We start from the raw sequence: 21,388 nt of genomic DNA, 5'->3' as shown, positions 1-21,388 counted from the left end.
CTTATCTGGCTAGCAATTATCAGGGGTTTCTCTCTGCCAGGCCCCACTGCCCTCAGTGACTTTCCCAGTCTCTCCCATTCTCTGAGATTAGGTTGGAAATCATTTTTCTCCATTCTTACTTAATTCCTGCATTATGTAGAACTATGTAACTGAACTAGAGTTAGGAATGTCAAAGTTCATAAATAATAAAGGATTCACATCTATTAGAAATGAGAAATAAGTTTGTTATTCAAAAAGCCAAAAAATACCTCATTTAAAGGAAACACTTAACAAAATACACATCTTAAAAATTCAGCCCTCAAGAAACCTCTTTCCTACTAATTACAGACACAATTCACACAGTAACTTGGATAATACACAAAAAGCATCGATGTTTTTCTGAGATTTCTCTTTGTGGTTCACTAATCACGCACTGAGGAGGGGTCCAAAGTTCAAATGTGCACAGCCCAAGGGGCCTCCCAACAATGGCGGTACCCTGGGGAGGAAGGGGAGGGTGTCCTTCCCTCAGAGAATAACATTAAGGGGTGGCGACCTGGGAGCGTGACCAAGAATCCAGCTTCTTATCCAGTCCGTTGCCACCATCAACTGTCAAACCATTTGCTCCTCTTTGCAAGAGGTGCTCCTTTAGAAGGTCCCAGTAATTTCTGCTTGTATTGTTCGACCAGCTGGTTGAAGCGGATTTCGGTCTTATTTCCCTTAGCTTTTTTCCTAAGGGCCTATAAATGAAAGGTAAGGAAAAATAAGATCATCAATTTCAAGCATTGAATATCACCTTGCCTTTATGCCAACCACGAGAGAAAATAAGAAATCCTGTCAGCCACAAGAGGTGGACATTCAGAGAGTGACCCTTAGAAAAACCCAAATGAACCATCCGTTGGCAAGAAACCAGACCGGGAACACCTAAGCGAAGGTCCCACTAAAACACCGTGCAGGAGCTACAGAGCTCTCACTCTCAACTGTTCCTGTGAGAATCTTCTCACACGAGTCAGCCCAGAGTTTGCAGCTTCTTGCTGGCCCTTTCCCTCAACGAGAATCCTGCTTATGTGATTTCAGAGATGGAGCTCTATAAGACAGTACGGTGTGGGTCAGACTTCCCAGAGGCACAGATTCCTTGAGTAGGAGAAGCTAATGCTTCTTTTACCCTTAAAACTTAGAAGGAACTAGGGAAGGGGAAAAAAAATCTTGACCTCAAATGTTCAAGAATGTAAAACCACAACTTTCTACTAAAAGGACCTAGGGCTGCTTGGAAAAATGGCTAATGCCAGGACCAGGGAAGAAATATGTAAGATGAGCTGGGACATCGGTTCTACCAGAAAGCAAGGACACCACCAAAGACAGGGTCATATCAGAAGGACTCAGGACCCAACTGAAGGGCCTTCTGCTGGCCTAAATTGGACAAAAATAATAGCTGCATTTGATTGCAACACATCAAGTATACAAAAACTCAGGAATCTATAATACTAAAAAGATCTTATTGGTCACCAAAGGAGGGTGGTAGGGCACCAACTCATTACTCTGAAAACTGATAAAGAGAAATGAAATCAAGCATTTATCCTGCCTTTCCTATACAAATGGTTATATCATGGTAACCATATAGTTGACCAGGGAAGATTATTTTTTCTAGAATTCTACCAAAACAATGCAAAAGAGCTGGGAAGGGGGGAAGCCCCAAAACCAAAATGCTAGAAAATCACCATTCTGCACCCCATATTGAAATCATGGATATAGACAGTAATTGTCAGTGGGTGCTAAAACCATTAGATGAGAGGCTGATGGGAACTTCACAAATGGGAGAGAGGCAGACAATCTCTAAGCCTACACATCTACTGATGAACCTGAACATCACTAAAAATGGGACAACCAGACACTATGTGCCTTAGGATGCTGATGCACCTGCAAGCACCCAGCACCACCCGTGAAAAACTCTTGCTGAGAAAACTGAACTTGAGGGGCGCCTGGCTGGCTCAGCTTGGAGCATGCAACTCTTGATCTCTGGGTTATAAGTTCAAGGCCCAAACTGGGTGTAGAGATGATTTAAAAATAAATAAAATCTTTACAAAAAGTAAAAGAAAACTGGACTTGAATCTAATCGAGCCTGTACATCTAACTACCAGTTTATAGGCAATACCAGGTATCACAGGAACAGGTAAAATGATACAACGCAGCAAGCAGCTAAACTCAAAGTGTAATACATTCTTTTTTTTTTTAAAGATTTTATTTATTTATTTGAGAGAGAGAGAGAGAGCATGAGAAGGGGGAGGGTCAGAGGGAGAAGAAGACTCCCCTCGGAGCAGGGAGCCCAATGCGGGAAGTCCAGGATCGTGACCTAAGCCACCCAAGCACCCGAAAATGTAATACATTCTAAAGGGCAAATCATTCAGTTTCTTCAACAAATTATCAGTATAGGAAAAAGGGGTCTGATGAGGAAAACTGAGTTTTATAGGGAAAAAAAAAAGATTTAAGAGATATAAAACCAAATGTAATGTATGAATCTGTCTGGATCTTAATTTGTACTAACCAACTACAAAGGAATATTTTTGAGGTAACTGGGGACATTTTAATACGGGCTGCATATTAGAGGATATTAAGGGCTTCTTATTAATTTCATTAGATATGATCATGGCATAATATATACATATTTTTAAGACCAGTCAGTTGAAGATGCATTCCGAGGTTTTTCTCTGAGCAATACACCTCATTTTCATAGAAGGCATATTTACATGTGAAGCTGAGTTCGCCTTAACATACTCTGGGCAGAGGGTCAGTATGCTTGAGGAAAAGGTAAAATAAGAGAATTGTCGAAGTAAAGAAAGTAATATGCAGGTTCTTTCTACTTTTATTTTATCTATTTATTTACTTACTTAATAACTTAGTTATTTACTTATTTCTTATCTATTTTATTTAAGATTTTTTTAAGTAAGCTCCATGCCCAGTGTGGAGCCCAATGTGGGGCTTGAACTCATAACCCTGAGATCAAGACCTGAACTGAAATCAAAGTTAGATGCTTAACCGACCGAGCCACCCAGGCGCCCCTAAGATTTTTATTTTTAAGTAATCTCTACACCTAACATGGGCCTCAAACTACAATGCCAAGATCAAGAATTGCATGCTCCACCAGCCAGGTGCCCCCATTTCTTTTTAAGTTTATTTACTTATTTTTTTAAATAATTTTTAAAAATTATTTATTTATTTATTTGACAGACCACAAGTAGGCAGAGAGGCAGGCAGAGAGAGAGAGAGAAGGAAGCAGGCTCCCCACTGAGCAGAGAGCCCGATGCGGATCCCAGGACCCTGGGATCATGACCTGAGCTGAAGGCAGAGGCTTTAACCCACTGAGCCACCCAGGTGCCCTTATTTTTTAAAATAATTTTTACATCCAACATGGGTCTTGAACTCATGACCCCAAGATCAAGAGTCACACGCTCTTCTGACTAAGCCAGCCAGGCGCCCAGGTTCTCTCCACTTTTAGAACTGCATGCCTCAACAGCCTCTAAAAGAGGGTGTTGCAATCCAGAAGCCCTTTCTTTTTGCTTAACTAATCAAAGCACAAAAGTGGCTACCAGCCATGGCAGAGCCCTGCTGTACCAAAGCCTCGTGCCCTATAGAACTCACCTGCTTGGGAGGTAAGGTCTGCTTCTCTGGCTTCTGCTGGTTCATCTGGGGCTTTGGCTTTTTGGGGAGAGACTTCACCTTGCCTTTGTCCCGCAGCCTGAAATAAGAGGTCAGGTAACTGTCACTCTGAGCTCCCCCTCTAACTGGCTCCTCAGAGGCTGTCTCCACTGCCAGATAAAATGCTTTTTCTTGCACTGGCTCTTTCTAAGCCCAGGATAAGTCATTCTAAAAGAGGAAACTGTGACATAATATCCTAAGGCTCAACATGTGTATACTTTTTATTTTGGCTTAAAACCTCAAGGGATTCTCAAAAACCATCATTTATTTAACAAGTATTTTGTAAGGATTGACTTTTGTTGATAGCACTAATCCATTGCCTCAAACAGGATCTGCAAGATAAGCTCAAATAAGAGGGCCTCAGCTGACAGGATGGGAGGCAGCTCTTCAGAAGAGGAGGAGAATGGCACAAAAGCCACCCCAGGAGTTTCTCCCAGGCTATTCCTATTCCGGCCTCCAACTGCTCCCAGAGCACAGCTCTGTCAGTGTGGAGATGCCTGCACATTAACCCTTTATGGGGGGCTGACAGAGTGCTAAATGTACCTTTCATCCAAACAAAAGCCACAACGAGGAAAAGGGTAGAGCAAAACCAAACCCTGGGAGAAGCCCACCACCCTGCTATGCCGCCACTCTGCATCTCACACTCTGCATCTCACCTAATTTTGGGGCCTCGGTGTGAGGGGAGCACTAAGACCTTTCTTCTCTTCTTTCCATCAGGCAGCTCCACCTGCTCCACTTCAGCCTTGGTCTGGAACCCTGTCCACGAGGTCGGATGCACCCTCCCCTTCTGCTCCAGGGGGGCCTTGGTTTGTTCCTGTGTGTGGTTTTGAGCTGCTTTCCGTTGCCGCTGCTGGTCCTTTCCAAGGGCTGGTTGTTCCTGCTGGGGCCCACCAGTTGCAAGCTTGGATTTCACTTTTTGCTGCACAAAACAAGAGACTGCCATCTAGTTTCCGGATGAGGTTTATTTGCTGAAAACACTCAGCAGAAAAGGAGCTTTATGCAAGCTTAGTGAAAGGAGAATTCTTCCCCTATAGAGTACAAATTACAGGGAAGTGAATTCAAGTTCACAGGCCCTGACGTGGTAATAGCTGGTTACCAGGTTGGGGAACACAAAACCACCACTTCCCTTTCCATATACAGGAACAAGGGAAAGTGTATGCATGCCCAAGACTTGAAAGCCAGTAGGAAGAAAGCAAAAAGAAAAGCCAGTAGCATGGGGCAATTACTAAACATGTGACGGGAATCCCAGAGGGAGAAGAAAGAAAGGAACAGAAGAAATATTCGAAGTAATAAGGGGTGAAAATTTGCCAGACTTGGTGGCAGATACTAAACCACAGATGCAGGAAGCTCAGGCAAACACCGAACAGGAGACGTACCACAGCCTCTCTACCCAGGCATATCATACCAAACTGTAGGAAATCAAAGACAAAATGAAGATCTGGAAAGAAGGGGTGGGGGTGAGGTAAAGAATACCTTCCCTACAGAGGAACAAAGATAACATTACACTGAATTTCTCTTAAAAGCCATGTAAGAAAGGAGAACAGAGAAATACTTAAAAAGTTTTGGGGAAGTCACCAACCTAGAATTCTGTATCCAGTGTAATCACCTTCAAAAATGAAGGTCAAAGAAAGACCTTCTCAGACAAACTAAATTAAAGGAGTTTGTCACCAAGGGACCTGTCTTGCAAGAAAGGCTAAGCGAATTTCTTCAGAGAAGGAAGATGACCTAGGTCAGAAACTCGAATCTGCATAAAGAAAGGAAGACTGCAGGGCTCATGGTGTATGCCTTCAGCTCTGGTTATGGTCCCAGAGTCCTAGGACTGAGTCCCTGAGGCCTGCTTTCTTGCTCAGCGGGGAACCTGCTTCTCCCTCTCCATCTGCCACTCCCCCTGCTTTGCTCCCCTTGCTTTCTTTCTGTCAAATAAATAAATAATATCTTTAAAAAAAAAAAAAAAGGAAGAATGCTAGAGAAGGAATAATTGAAATGAAGACTAGGAAAAGATGCTGTAAGAAGGAAGACATAAAGTATGTTACAGATTTAGCTGCACTATAGTGGAAGAAGAAAAAGATCCACATTAAATTAGTGTAATCATTGACACAACAAAGATCTACTATATGCCTGTAAAGTGCCAGTCTCAGTTTTTAAGGTAAGGCTACAAAGGGTGTCTGCCTTTGAGGACTCACAGCCTGGTGGCGGATTAGACACATACAAATAGGGTGAAACTAAAAACCATAAAAACACTAAAGACCTTAAGGAAATTCATGAAAGTACAAGTTATGAGGTCTTACCTCCTTTGAGAGAGGTGGTGAAAATGCTACTTGAGGAAGCACATTTGATCTGAATACAGACACTCAGTAGAAGTATCCTTGAGTCAGGAGAAAGGGGCACTTTCACACAGAGTAGTACGTACATAAGTATAAGCACCAAATAAAGCCATCTGAATCAGTTTTTAAACCTCTAGTTTCAGAAGCACTCTGAAGCAACAGCTTAAGGCAGTAAGGACAACAAAGCTGCCTGAAACAAGAACCAGATCCTATATTTTCAAGTCCAGGACCACTGTATCAACTCCTGAAACTGCTCTTCTATTGGCCCAGGCCCATGGTACACACCACAAAGAGTGCAGATGTTTGGTATATAAGCGAATCCAGGTACATTATTCATGAAAGCAGTAGCAGTTACGGTATCAGGATTATTCTGGCCTTCTAAGTCCTAGGGCAAGAAGGGTAAGAGAATGAGTACTGATTGTGTGCTGACCCTGCACTGTGACCATTTAATCCTTATCAGTCATGTGAGGCAGACAGTGGTAATCTTACTTTATAAACTGAAGCTGAGAGAGGTACTAACTTACCACAGAACTTAGGGGTACAGCCTGAGTCTGAACATGAGTATTCCTGGTCCCATTCTTTGCTTTACACCACACTAGATTAAAAACAATACTAAAACTATCAGGCATCACATCTAAGAAGAAGAATCATGGCATAGACAGCTGAAATCTACAGCAATGTAAACTTTCATGTGGGCCATTACCTTTGACAGGTATGTCACAAAACACTGTACTGGTATTGTTCACTGCTAATAACCTTAGCCTGACTCTCCTCTCTCCTTACTTTCCCCTCAACAGAGCTATCACAAGGAAGGCCAGCAGAGAAGATGGCCTGGAGAGTTCTGGGGAACTAAGAGTAGAGGGTAACCTAATGGGGTAAAGACCTACTTCAAGGATGCAGAACCACAAATTGAACAAAATAGGAGTTTAAATGTAGTCTGAACAAAAATTGTTTTAAGTGAACTACACTTAAAAATAATAAATTTTATGTTATGTGTATTTGACCACAATTTTAAGAAAACAAGCAAAAACAGAAAAACATTTCAGTTCTGTACCAGGCTGCGCTGAATCCTCAGTTCCTTTATTTTAAGTTTCCTTCGATCCTCCAAAGAGAACTCCACTATTGGTCTCTGGGTCAGAAAGAGAATATCATTCATTATATGTCTTAGTTTGAGTGCAAGAAGCTGAGCTGTCCCCCACCACTGCCCGCTCACCTGCTCACTTACTCTACTTAAAAGTAAGGGGCCGTTCCGCACACAGTCTATCCAATTTAGATTCCAATTCATTCTAATCTTATCAGCTGAATCACTGCTTATTCCCTCCACCAACTGGCTACTCTCTGTCACCACACACAAGTCAGAGGACATGGGACATAAAGGAGAGAAATAGTTTTGTGCAAACGGCCCTCAGAGGAACAGGTGTGCCCAGAGGCCGAGGCTCACCTTCAGAGGCCCAAAGATCTCTGGGTTGTTGTTGATGTGGCGTAGGGCTGTCAGGGCATGCTCATGCTCCTGGAACTCTGCAAAGGCGTAGCCCAGGGACTGACCCTTCACCTTCCCAAGTGCTCCTTTGAGGTCTCGCATCACCCTACACTAAGAGTAGAACAAGAGAAAGAAGCCGTGGTTACAGGATGAGAGCACGAACAGACTCACTGAGAAATCAGGTGACTAGAAAAGAACCCTCTTCCGATCAGCCACAGCAGTCACACTGAAGTCACGCTTACCAAGGTCTTATTAGAACACCCCTACTGAAAGCACAAAACCAATTAAACAGATATTTTCTGGCTTTCTAAGAGTTTATAGAGATCAACAAAAACCTATAAATAAGCATGTAAATAAAGTATGCTCCCCCCCCCCCCCCATTTTAACAGTCAACTGTGGACAATACAAGCAAGTTGAGAGGTATATGGTACTTTAAACGGTGTAGGTTATCACAGATTCTGAAGTGCTATCCATAGACCTCATCCCTGAAGAAGCCGCTCAGGAAGGAAATCACTAAAGAAGGAAAACAAGGGCGTCTGGGTGGCTTAGTTGGTTGGGCAACTGCCTTCAGCTCAGATTATGATCCCGGAGTCCTGGGGTCAAGTTCCGCATCAGGCTCCCAGCTCCATGGAGAGTCTGTTTCTCCCTCTGACTTTCTCCCCTCTCATGCTCTCTCTCTCACTCTCTCTCTCTCAAATAAATAAAGAAAGTCTTAAAAAAAAAAAAAAAAAGGAAAAGGAAAAGAAGGCTTGATGGCTTTAGTCAAGAAAGACATTTAGGGGCACATGGGTGGCTCAGTTATTTGTATCCGACTCTTGATTTCAGCTCAGGTCATCATCTCAGAGTTATGAGATTGAGCCCCACATCAAGCTCCCTGCTCAGCAGGAAGTCTGCTTCTTTCCCTCTGCCCCTTCTCTCTCTCTTTCTCAAATAAATAAATTAATCTTTAAGAAAAACATTCAGGCATGGGGAAGGGCCTGCCTAACATATAGCCTCTGGATTACAGGAAGAAGCTTCCGCTGGCTTTGCTCAGAGCTCAGATCTTCTCTGGCATGATTTTTTCTTAAATCCTTAAGCTGAATGTAATAGGTGTCCGGGGGCATCAAGAATACCAAACTGTAGTAGCATATATTGGAAAAACTGATTGTTTACATGCCATTACTCCTGAAAGCCATAGTTCTGATGTAATAGAGACATCTAGATACATGGATGCTGCTAGTACCTACTTCTACATACTTCTAGTACCTATGCTGTCCCTACAACTGTGACATGTACTATGGGGAAGTTACAAAAAGCTGAACATGAGGTTCCTGTTCTCAAGAAGTTTACCATCTTGCTGAGATTCTATATCTACACATATTAAAGAATTAAAGAGAAAATTCAAGGGGTGCTGGGGTGGTGTAGTTGGTTAAGCATCCAACTCTTGGTTTTGGCTCAAGTCATGATCTCAGGATAGTGAGAGTGAGCTCTGCATGGGGCTCCATGCTCAGTGTAGAGTCTGCTTCAGATTCTCATTCTCCCATTCCTTCTGCCCCTCCTGCTCACACTCTTCCTCCCAAATAAATAAATAAGTCTTTTTAAAAAAAAAAAAAAAAAAAAAGAGGGCACCTGGGTGGCTCAGTTGGTTGAGTGACTGACTTTGGCTCAGGTCATGATCCCAGAGTCCCAGGATTGAATCCCGCACGAGGCTCCCTGCTCAGTGGGAAGTCTGCTTCTCCCTCTGACCCTCTCCCCTCTCATGCTCACTCTCACTCTCTTTCTTGCTCAAATAAATAAATAAATAGAAGGAAGGGAGGAAGGGATAGAAAGAAGGAAGGAAGGGAGGAAGGAAGGAAGGAAGGGAGGAAGGAAGGAAGAAAGGAAGTCCCCTTAAAATGACAATAGTGGGAGTTTTTTAAAAAGTAAGTAAAGAGAAAATTCAATACAACACAAATATAGTAAAACACATAAATTCCCCTAACTGGGAGCATCTGGGTGGCTCAGTGGGTTAATCATCTGCCTTTGGCTTAGGTCATGATGCCAGGGTCCTGGGACTGAGCCCCGCATCGGGCTCCCTACGTAGCAGGGAGACTGCTTTTCCCTCTGTCTCCCTCTGCTGCTCCCCACTTGTGCTCTCTTGCTTGTTCTTGCTCACAAACAAATAAATAAAATCTTAAAAAAACAAAATTTCCCTTTCTGATCACAGGTTTTCAATGTGTATCGGCACTTACTAAGTATTGTGGATGCTGATATGAGAAATTACACAACTGACCTCTACACCAGTAACACTTTGAACAGTTTTACTAAGAGTGGTGTCCGATATGTGCTGATATGTTCACATTCTCTCATGTATTTCCCCAAATACCAATGCCATACATTTTGAAGAGGTTTTCCAGGATTAGGAAAACAGTTTCTAGTCACAAATCAGAGCAAAGTAGATTTATAATACTGCCTATGTTACTTACTCAGTAAATACAGATTGAGAGATTACTATGTTCCAGGTACTCTGCCAAGAACTGGGAGCAATGTCCTACCTGCTCTCAAAGAGCTCAGTGTGGTCGGAAGAAATGACCAGCAGACAATGACAGGACGGTGGAACAGTAAGTGCCATGACAAAGGCTTGCGGTGGGGGGGGCAGGGAAGTCTTTGTACTCAGAGACTTGGTATGAATCCAGTGTTTGTCTAATACGACTGTCCAAGACCCCCATGGCTCTCTGTGCTTGCCACACAGCACTTTCATACAGTAAGAGCCTAAATGGCACTAAAATGTCCTTCTAAAGAGCAAACTACGCAGAGTATTTTCTCTGTGAGAAAATTAACATTACAGCACCTGCTATGATGCTGAGCACACAGCAAGCATTCAAATTAATTCACGAGGGCAGACACTTCCTCACATTCTGCTGCAATTTGGACAATGCATGTGAAAGGCAGTTCTAAGAAGAGAAAACAAACACATGAAAACTGCCAAACCCAGCCTCATCTGTCGACAATGCACGCAAAAGAAACTGTCAGTCTGCTAGCAGCACAGTCTGAACTGCTCAGTCTGACCCACAATGAGAATCAAACTTCGGAGTGGGCAGGGCCCATCTCACCTCCTTGAGGCGCACCCCCTTCTCCCCTCGGGTGGCACTCAGCAGCAGCTTTCTGAGCTCTTTGTCATCCACACTCTTTGGGAGGTTGTGCAGGCACAGCCTGGTCAGGGAGACAAAGATATTCTGGTCCTTGAGTTTCTGATGCTTCAGCAGCTCAAACTGAAAGAACACCAAATTGTTAACAATACAATCCACCCTTTAAAAATGCAGGTTCATAATTCTCCAAAAGGAAAGAACTGTGATCACCACTCCCTATCCAACAACAACACGTATAGATAAAAGAAAGGAAATCACCCACCTACAGTCTTATGATGACTAGATTAGGAAAGGTACAGAGAGGCAAGATGGGGGTTAAGTAGTAAAATCATGGGCTCTAGAAAACAGACTAAATTGGAAATTCATCTCTAACTGGAGAAGTTACATGAAATTTTTTAAGCCTCAGTTTTTCCCCTCTACAAAGTAGAACCATAGGTCAAAATACCCATCTCTCAGCACTGATGTGCGGCTGAAATGAGGGAATATACAAAAAAATCCCAAACTCGAAACGCAGCCCAAAACAAGTAATAAGTAATACTGTGATTACCATCTATGCCCAGTCCTTATCTACCCACCAATTCAAGCTAATTATCTAGTCCTTCCAAAACGAGAAGGAATTTATTTAAATACTTGATAGAATGCTATCTCAACTCTGCCACCTTGAGGCAGAAGAATGTCCATGACCACAGAAATGAATTTTGCTTCTAGAGTATTGGACTCAACTATGCTGCACAAAACACCAGTTCCAGGGCAACGTTTGCTAAAGTAAAAGGAGAACATTCTTCTCCTGGTATGTTTTTTAAAAATCAGATTAGTAGAAAAAGAGTTTTAAATTAAACTTTTTCTTTTACCAAGTCTTATTTCTGCTGTTCTTAATTGGTAAAGGTGCTAACAAATTACAAAATAAAGATACTCTGAAAATGAGTATTAAAGGGTTATTTGAAGAGGCTCTCATGCCTGAGTTCAACAGTATGATTCTTCTCCCAGGAAAAACTGTGCCTGCTGTGAATTATAATGCTTATAATTTACTGAGCTTTTTGCTAGAAAAATTTGTTCTAAGGGAAAATTAAATGTTTCACTATCATACCATGATCAGAAAAAGGCATACAATGCTCTCTAAATACCATGATTTCCAGATGCTCACTAACAAAAAAAGTTGTGAACACGAGACTAGAAACTGTACAAAGGAAAAACACACTGACTCTTGGTGTCTACATTCTCTTCTCTGTTCTTCATCTTCTGTACCTTCAAGTTTCAAAGCTCATTCTCTTAATGATCATGCCTCTTTATCATTCTAGGATGGCTTAGCTATTTTGAAAGTACACTACTTGGGTAAAAGTTAAAAATTACTGGAAATGAAAAACTAAGCAGCAAAGAAACTCAGTATCAGTTATCAGGGGGAACTCCCATGATATGGAGTCTTCCTAAGAGGATTTTATAATCTGGACATAACCCCCTACCAAAAAAAGACATCTTAACTCTTCCTTCTAAGACCCACATCTATCTCCTTACCTACTAACTCCAGCCCATTCTGATCTGCCTTTACACTGACATCTAATTATATATAGCCTTAGCCTCTAAGTGTCTATTCTATTTTGTAGAAGCATACTATTTGGCAAACATTTACTGCTGAGCATTGGGAAATTAAAGAATAAGATCCAATCCTTTTAATGGCATACAACGCTCACATTATATGATATACAATGTTGGGTTATTTGCGGTTTCACCTGTATGCTTCCCTCTAACAAGACCGCAAGCAAGCAGGGTCTGTGACTGATGCTTGGCTCTCTGACAGGCACCTCCAGCATTCAATAATCATTATATATTGATTTATAGTAAGTCATGCAGAACCTGAAGGCTGGTGCCTAATCTACCTACCCGTTCTCTTTTGGCCATATCAGCAGCGCTCACACCCTCGGCAGCCTTAGTCCCAGCACGAATCACTGCAAAAAGAGGGAAAAAGGACAAGACATCAGCAAGGGAATTTTCACTGAGCAACAAGAGGAATGTGATTTGAATGATGCAAGCTCTTTGTACAGGGCCCAGAGGACTATGCTGGCCAGGACATAGTGGCATTTGGGTAGGTCCAGAAATAGGCTACAGGGCTAAGTTCTCAGCTCTGTGCTGCTCTCAAGGACTAAAATTGAACATTTTGTGAATTTGTTCTTCTTCTCCTTCCCTCCTCTCACAAATCTCCATGTGTATGTCCAACATCAGATGGAAAGGCCTAGAGGAAGTTCTGAAAACAAGTACATTTTAGGTATTTGGGATACAAAATGCTCCACCTATAACCTGCCCTTAGAATTTTACTGTTCTTCATGTACTAAGCAGTGAGTTAAGCCAACCTGAAAACAGCCACCTGGCCATACAGAGGCCTAGAACCAACGGCTAAAAAACCTTGCATCACTAGTCTGGGCTGTGCAGCTGTGCAGCAGGTAGACTGACAAATACCATATGACCTAGAGAAAGGGAATCTTCTGCGTTTTTTTTTAATTGAAGCTAATTTCTGATTATCTTTCTGACATTAAAGGAAAGGTACTGGGTGCACATTTTAAATCTATGAATAATTCAAAAGAGTAATTTTAGTCATAATTTTCAACTCCTTCAGAAAAACTATCAGGAATCTTGACAAGAAGTGAAGGTAATTTGAGCTTTTCCTCCCTCTTTGCCCTGCTAATCCTCTAATCTAAAGGTCTCAAGGCAAGCAGGCAGGAAGGAGAATAGGACTGGCTAAACCACAAACTGAGTGAAGGCTTCCTAACAGAAAGCCCCATCTGCTCGAGTGGAATAATAATGTAACACTATTGACGAGGACATGTGGGTTTTGAATCCGAAACGTGCCCCCAGACATACTATTATTGCTGGTCACAGTCATAGCACGGCACCCGCCACTCAGAAGCTTGGTTCACATCTCCCTTCCACTACTCACAGCCTTCTCGGGCCAGGTAGAGGTTCCGGGTTCCAGTTGGCTTCTTCACCTTCTTTGTCTGGAGCTTTGCAGCCTCATCACGGGTCACTGCCAAGTCGACCCTGAGCTGCCGGCCATCCAGTTTAAGCCCACCACCCTGTAACAGATTGCAACCTTCTCTCTTAAAATTCATAATGAGTAGAGACTAAGCACTTGACAAGGAATGCCAAGGAAAGGGAAAACAGCAAATCCCAATTATGCTACGGAGCCCAACCCATAGGATGTTTTAGCCCCGACAGCTGCAAATGGACCACTAAGCCTAATACCTAGTAGAGCTGTGCAAAAGGCCACGTGTATACTGAGGGCAGTTAGTAGTAATTTATTTTATGGGAGTTGAATAGGCCCAAAGTAAGCCCAAATTGAGGAAAACCATATATAGCCAATTTTTTTAAAATTCTAAGGAAAGCTAATGACATGGTAGTATTAATTCTACTTAAAAGAATGTAAGAGATAATGGCAATACAGGATAACTTATCTCAAAACAATATATACTAGGTTTTAGAATACACAGAAAAATCCATCACCCATACATTTTCTCTCATTTACTCCACTTTATAGATGACCTTAATCCCTTCCTGTCCCAACCTTTCATGTTATCAGCCTATGATGGAGGCTGGCATACAGACAGTGCTTAATAAACATTAGACACATTATTATACCTGCTTCCTCATTTTATAAAATGGGTATAATAACTGATATTTTTTTTAAGTATACTCCATGCCCAGCATAGGGCCCAACATGGGGTTTGAACTCACGACCCTGGAGATGGAGACCTAAGCTGAAGTTAAGAGTCAGACCCTTAACCGATTAAGCCACCCAGGCACTCCAGTAGGTATAATAATTGTAATTATCTTACATACTCCTAAAGAACTGATGTAAGGATTAAATAAGGTAGTACATGTAAAGCTGAGTGCCTAACACATACCAAGTGCTCAGTAAGTGGTCAGCTTTATTACTATGGCATTATTGACAGTACTAATAAAGCTGGGTATAAACAGCAGATGCTGGGAGCCACTATGCCCTAAGTTATGGGGTCAAATGTCCTCTTTACCTCAGTCTCTGGAGAAGCAGCTTCAAGGCATTTCTGAGCTGCTTCTTGAGTCATGAACTGGGCAAACGCACAACCTGCATGGAGAAACAAATTAAGTGAGATGCCAAACTACCAAGGCCCGCCAGGATGCCGAAAATGATGCTACAAACGGTGGCAGCCTGACACAGGGTGGAAGGGGGCGCAGCCAGGTGCTAGGAGACAGGCACTGTGCCATGCACTGAAGGTTCAAAGATAGCTAAAACACATGCTTACAATGAAATTTTATTATTACTTCATCTTTTCTAATGCTTCTTAGAACTTTAGTCTCACCATTGCTCTCCTTAGTAAGAAAAAGCCACAGGATATGGTAGAGAAATTCCACTTAAATCAGCATTATTTACTGGCTTGCTTTTTAGAGGACAAAAAAATGAGGCAGGAACCACTTAACCTGAAATTAATTACAGAATCTCACTGTCATCAAAGCCACCTGGGAGACATCAGATATAGGTAGACTGGCCTCTATCACATGAATACAGCAGTGAACCAGAAAGCCATAAGCTCAATTCTTGACTCATACCCTCAAATTTGCACAGGCTAACCTATCACTGGTTAAATGCAAAGTCAATCAACCCACCCTCATTTCTAATATTGATAAAAAGCAGTTTTTGTCAGCAAAGGAAAAAAGTTACCTTACAGTAGGCTCCAAAAAAGAAATACAAGTTTCATAATATTTTACAAGTATTCCTTTATACAAATTTAAATATTCCCTCATATATGAAAAAAAAACATATTTCCTAGAGTTACTGGGGCATTGATTGATTTTTTTGCCCTCCACAAGAATGAATGGCAGCAGACTGAGATAACACACATGGCAGGCCAACCCAAGAATCACCATCTAGGTGAGGTGTTTCCTGACTCCTCCAGGCAGGGCCAAGTGCCCCATCCATGGGGCCTCCAATCACATCTCTCTTTTACAGTGCTGGTCACATGCCATCTTCTCAAACAGAAGAAATGCCTCAGGAGTAAGGGCTATGTTTCTAGGCTGTTAGCATCTACCATAGTGTCTGGCATTAAGAGATACTCAATAGGAAGAAACAAACAATACAGAAAGAAAGGAAGGAAGATGGGAGAAAAATGTTCTAACTGACAGATCAGCTTATTCATCCAGTATGAAGAAAATGGGTACTTCTCTCTGAGTGGTAAGAATTTTAACACTGGAAATCCCTAGGTCAGTACTGGGTTTAGTCTTAACACTTCCCTAAAAGTCTACAAATAATTTTTTGCTCTCCTTTACAGCAAAATGGCATGTTGACATTGGATATTGGTAGGAGGTGGCCAAGGCTTTGTGAGTAGGCAAAAAAATTTAATAAGAGCTAGAAAAAGACAATGTATTTGGGAAACGTGGGTGGCTCAGTTGGTTAAGCATCTGCCTCAGCTCCGTCATGATCCCAGGATCCTGGGATCAAGTCCCTTATCAGGCTCCTTGCTCAGTAGAGAGCCTGCTTCTCCCTGTCTGCTGTTCCCTGCTTGTGCTTGCTCTCTCTTTTCCTCTCTGACAAATAAATAAATAAATAAATAAATAAAATCTTCAAAAAAGAAAAAAAAACACACAATGTATTAAAAAAAAAAAAAATGCAGGATGCCTGGGTGGCTCTGTCCATTAAGCACCTGCCTTCAGCTCAAGTCATGATTCCAGAGTCATGCAATCAAGTCCCAGATCACGCTCCTTGCTCAGCAGGGAAGTGCTTCTTCCTCTGCATGCTGCTCCCCCTGCTTGTGCTCACTCTCTCTCTCACAAATAAATAAAATCTTAAAAACTAATAACAATGAAAACTATACTTATTAAGATCATTAATTCTCAGCTAACATTAATAGATCAAAAGAGACTGAGCAAGTCAGCTACTGACTACACTTTGAAAATACCAACCCAACACACTACCGCACTCAAAAAGAAACAAAAGATATCAAAGTAATGCAATATCCTACAGTACTAGGAACATTCTATGCAATTCTAGTTTCCAATTCCAAAAACATACTGGAAATGGAGAAGGTCCAAGAGGTATAGCTGACTATTAGAGCTAAAGACACATTAAGTGATTACTCTAGTTGAACCTACTCATTTTACAGATAAGAACCTGAAGCCTGCAGTGGTTAAACACTCTGCCAAAATCACCCAGCTGGTCTATGGCTCAGCTACAATTAGATCCCTAATCTCCAGGAAGCAGTTCATCTTTCTTTCCATCATCCTGCCCTACTTATATCTTTTTGGCTAAGGGAAAACCAAAAATGATCAGGTCTCATCAATTTGGAAAGTAAGGTTTAGAACAGAGGTTCTTACCCCTTGAATAGATTCCAGAAAGCCCACAAACCCTCAGGAGTGGCATTTTTCTGGAGAGAGAGAGGGTTCATAGCTTTTGCTAGATTTCAAAGGAAGCAAGAACCAGAATGAATTAAGAATTCACTGCTTTAGGAGAATGACTGCAGTTGATGAAATCAAAGATTATGAATAGACTGAAAAGATGCTGCTCCCCTAACAACAGTACTCTAGAATGAACTGGGGCCGATCCTTGAAAGTTCAAAAGAAATAGCTTTAGGGAGAAAAATCTAAGGCAGCAGTCCTGCTATATACAGCTTTCCTTCTGACTGTTGCCATTGCAACAAAATTTCTGTTAGCTTCCATCTCTAACAAAAGCAACTGAAAAAAATCCCAGTAATTTCAAGCAATGTGGAATGATTAATACCCATGAGATGCTATCACATTTGAAATTCAAAGGAGAACAACAAATGGAATTCATTACCCAAAAGTAAATAAGCAAGGGCTTAAAAAGCTTAGACAAAATTGTGGCTGGCAGCACCATTAAAGATGCTGAGTTTGATATCTTAGAAGACAACCTCAGAATGTCCTTGGTGCTTCTACGGGCCACAGAAACCTGGGCTGGATGGACTGTAGGCCCCTCACAATGGCACACATTATGCCCTCAAGTAACCTAGTCAGTGTCCACGGCAGCAGTCTCTACCTTTTTAGGGCCTGACAAGCTGACAACAAGTACCTTTAGAATGCTCTGTGTCTGGATGCAAGACAATACGGACATATTTAAGATCTCCAAACTGCTGGAGGAGCTCCCCGAGTTCTTCTTCCTCTGAGTCAAAAGACAGGTTTCTATGGAAGATAGTCAAGTCACAACAAAGGTCAATTACTAAAGTGAGATCCTGTGTTCTAGTACAAGGTGAGTAAGACACCAAGTTGAGTGGTACTCTTGCTTATGACCACCCTGTGGTTCAAAAATAGCAACAATACATAGGGGAGGCCCCCAGTGGCCCAGCCTCTAATATGTGACTCTGCACCTTGGCCATAATTGATTGGCCTTTCTATGTCAATCAGATTCTCTCCCTCAGGATTTAAAACTTGAACAGACTTACACAAAGGCCAGAAGCTGTTGATGCAGATTTATTTCAAAATAGCAGTAGCCCACCCAAAGAAAACTTCTGGGAAGCGGAAATCTGAAAATGTCCTTTATCTTGATCTGGGTGGTGGTTACATGGATATATATGCATGAAAAATTTCACTGTACAAATGTACACAGCTGTACATTTAGATTAAGGCAATTTACAGAATACAGATTATGCCTTGAGAAGGGAAAAAAAAAAAGGCAGTGAATGTTCCCAGAGAAAAGACCCACAGCCTCCTACAGCTGGGGCACGAAACATCTCAGATTTTCATCTCCTCCTTCAGGTATGTTCTTCGACAGTTTTGATCCCATGAATCACCAAATGTTCATCCAACAAACCCACTTTTCCATTTACGTGGCCAAAATTAGTTTCTCTTATTACAACCAAAAGATTTACAGCAGGCCAATGAGAAAAGTCAAGTGTGTGCATGTGTCTGTCTGTCTCTCTTGATTACCCATTTTCCTCTCTGCATTGCTGTAAAATCCAGGTTTCAGTTAAAATTTTACGAAGGTCAGAAAATCCTTCAAAATAATGACTCAAAAGCAAACACAATAAAGTTTACTAGGTAAGTGCAAAATAAGAAAAGCACTTATTTCTCTTGATGGGATTAAAAAATGTGGGAAGATTTTCTAGCAAATTTCAATACATTGTAAAGATCTTTCATTTCCCCAGCTATGCACATCCTTCCAGGGTAAAAACAAAGAAACAAAAAACGGTCCCCAATAAATATTTATAATTTTTCTTCTCTATAGTCAGTTAACAACCCCATAAACAATTCCATCTTATGAAGTAACCGAGACAAAACAGATGTTCTGGAATAAGACATACCCTAGCCATGTCACTTCTCCTAATTTGTTTCATTGTGTATAGTTTTCTCTCCCCCATCCTTTACTTTCCTAAGTTTCTTTAAAAGATGTAGAAATAGTAAGGCATGGTACCCTTGGTATTAAGGTCACAGGCTCCTAAGTAAGACACTTCCTCCTTCCCATTAGACAGCATCCTCTACAAATACAAAACTATTGATAGGGCTATTCCTAACAACACAGTAAGAACAACTATGAAAAGACAAGCTGTGAAGGAAGAGAATGGGCTAAAGCGCAGCTTGGGGAGGCTAAACTCGTCTTTGATATGGACATGTTTTGGGGCGTTCTCTGAGTAATCAGTAAGGTTAATATTTTGTATCTTTTGGGGTACCTGGGTGGCTCAGTGGGTTAAGCCACTGCCTTCGGCTCAGGTCATGATCTCAGGGTCCTGGGATCAAGTCCCGCATCGGGCTCTCTGCTCAGCAGGGAGCCTGCTTCCTTCTCTCTCTCTCTGCCTGCCTCTCAGTGTACTTGTAATTTCTCTCTGTCAAATAAATAAATAAAATCTTTAAAAAAAAAATATTTTGTGTCTTTTTGCTCATTTATTTCCTAACTTTCCCACAATAAGCACAAGTTCTTAGATAATAAAAACAACCTTAAAAGACTATATAGGAAGATAATATACACATCTTTAAAATAAGACCCAGGGGCACCTGGGTGGCTCAGTGGGTTAAAGCCTCTGCCTTTGGCTCAGGTCATGGTCCCGTGGTCCTGGGATCGAGCCCAGAGTCGGGCTCTCTGCTCAGCGGGGAGCCTGCTTCCTCCTCTCTCTCTCTGCCTGCCTCTCTGCCTACTTGCGATCTCTGTCAAATAAATAAATAAAATCTTTTTTAAAAAAATAAATAAATAAATAAAAATTAAAAAATAAAATAAGACCCAAATAACCCTAGCACACTGGCACTTAAGAAAGGACAAGAAGGCACGCCTGGGGTAACCTTAAGATATCCTGACTCTGTGAAATGACCGATGTGCCACAGTCAGTAGCACTAAAAGGGCAACGGCAACATGAAATAAAATCCATCTCTACCTGACTGCCTCCTTGAGTTTTCCTGGAAACAAATGGATGTCTTATTTTATTCTGAACAATACTTTAAAAGGTAAGTTAGGCAGAGAGAAAAATTATCTGGGACAAGTGGCAGTGGCATCACCCCTTTCCAGTACTTCCCCTAAAACAAAAGCCAGAAACAAGACATTTCTAATAGTTGAAGAACTGATTTATTCCAAATGATAATACCTCAATTACAAAAAAGGAAATGTAAATGCGGACAAAATCTGGAGACCCCAGCTCTTTATCTTGTGTGTGCAGTTCTGATTCTCCTCTATGCTCACCGTTTGCTATGTTCCTATGGCCAGATGTATCAATGGTTTTAAAGGCATCTAATTTTCTGGTCTACCTAACAGAACTAGTACCGGGGTGGGGAAAGGTGGGGTGCCTGGCTGGCTCAGTCACTGGAGCATGAGACTCTTGATCTCCGGGCTATAAGTTCAAGCCCTACTCTGGGTGTAGAGCTTACTTAAAAACAAAATCTTTACAAAAAGAGAGAGAGAGAGACAGAAGTAAAGAAAAAAAGGAGAAAAAAACCTGTGACGGCAACACTAACAGCAGTTCCCAAGGTACAAAGACATACCTGATAAAAACAGTTTTCCCTTCATTCACGTCAGAGGGTAATTTCCTCTTCTTTTTCTTTGAGACTTGCACATCTAAAGTACAAAGAAAAACAATGTTCTAAACAATAAACACTATATTCGACGTGTGTGTGCATGCACGTGTGTTTCCGCTTATAAAAGTATTACATAGATAGGTAAGAATCTTTTAACACTGGTTGTCTCTGGGGAGGGGCCCTAAGTGGCTGAGGACCTGGGTAAAAGGAAGACTCAATGTTTTTAAAAATAGACATATAGGGGCGCCAGGGTGGCTTAGTTGGTTAAGCATCTGCCTTTGGCTCAGGTCATGATCTCAGGGTCCTGGGGCTGAGTCCCACAACCTGCTCAGCAGGAAACCTGCTTCTCCCCTTCCCTCTGCCAGCATCTCTGCCTACTCGTGCCCTCTCTTTCTCTGTCAAATAAACAAAAAAATCTTTAAAAAACAATAAAAAAAAATAAAAATAGACATATATGCTTACATATACATAAATTTCTCAAATAATGTGAAAGAAACAGCTGTGGTTACTCTGAGAGATTCTCGGGGGGAGTGGAGAGGAACTTTTCTTTCTCTATGACATTCTCCTGCACTAGTCTTTTTAGTTTACTGCCATTATCATGAATTAGCCCAATAATTTTTTCAAAGTAGAGAATGATAAGAGATGAACCTGATTACTGAATGGTCGTAATCCCACCAATACAGAAGCTTCTTTAATGCTAAGGTGTCTACCATTCTCTCCTCATGGAAAAAGCTTACTTCCTCAGATTTTTTGTATGGCCAAGCCAACATGCCAGACTTAACCCTAAAGAACCAGTTATTGACCATTCCTCATTCTGTAATGACCTGCCGCCCTCA

General features: G+C 41.6%; 1 protein-coding gene across 1 annotated transcript in view; it reads right to left on the bottom strand.

Annotated features, from left to right (window-relative positions):
- Positions 1-201: 201 nt before the first annotated feature.
- The window catches only part of RBM28 (RNA binding motif protein 28), a 30,696-nt gene continuing 9,509 nt past the window's right edge, over positions 202-21,388 (bottom strand). Inside the window, exons 9-19 of the mRNA XM_059396463.1 lie at positions 20,520-20,592; positions 17,629-17,738; positions 14,600-14,673; positions 13,510-13,645; positions 12,459-12,523; positions 10,545-10,703; positions 7,435-7,584; positions 7,048-7,122; positions 4,326-4,588; positions 3,613-3,709; positions 202-716 (exon numbers count right to left, since the gene is read on the bottom strand). Coding sequence (XP_059252446.1) covers positions 582-716; positions 3,613-3,709; positions 4,326-4,588; positions 7,048-7,122; positions 7,435-7,584; positions 10,545-10,703; positions 12,459-12,523; positions 13,510-13,645; positions 14,600-14,673; positions 17,629-17,738; positions 20,520-20,592 — 1,337 coding nt within the window. The 3' untranslated portion in view covers positions 202-581. The remainder of the gene's footprint in view (positions 717-3,612; positions 3,710-4,325; positions 4,589-7,047; positions 7,123-7,434; positions 7,585-10,544; positions 10,704-12,458; positions 12,524-13,509; positions 13,646-14,599; positions 14,674-17,628; positions 17,739-20,519; positions 20,593-21,388) is intronic.

Source organism: Mustela nigripes, chromosome 4 (assembly GCF_022355385.1).
Source record: "Mustela nigripes isolate SB6536 chromosome 4, MUSNIG.SB6536, whole genome shotgun sequence".
NCBI classification, from domain to species: domain Eukaryota; kingdom Metazoa; phylum Chordata; class Mammalia; order Carnivora; family Mustelidae; genus Mustela; species Mustela nigripes.
The sequence above is the reverse complement of the archived record's forward strand: the minus strand, read 5'-3'. Positions and strand labels throughout refer to the sequence as shown.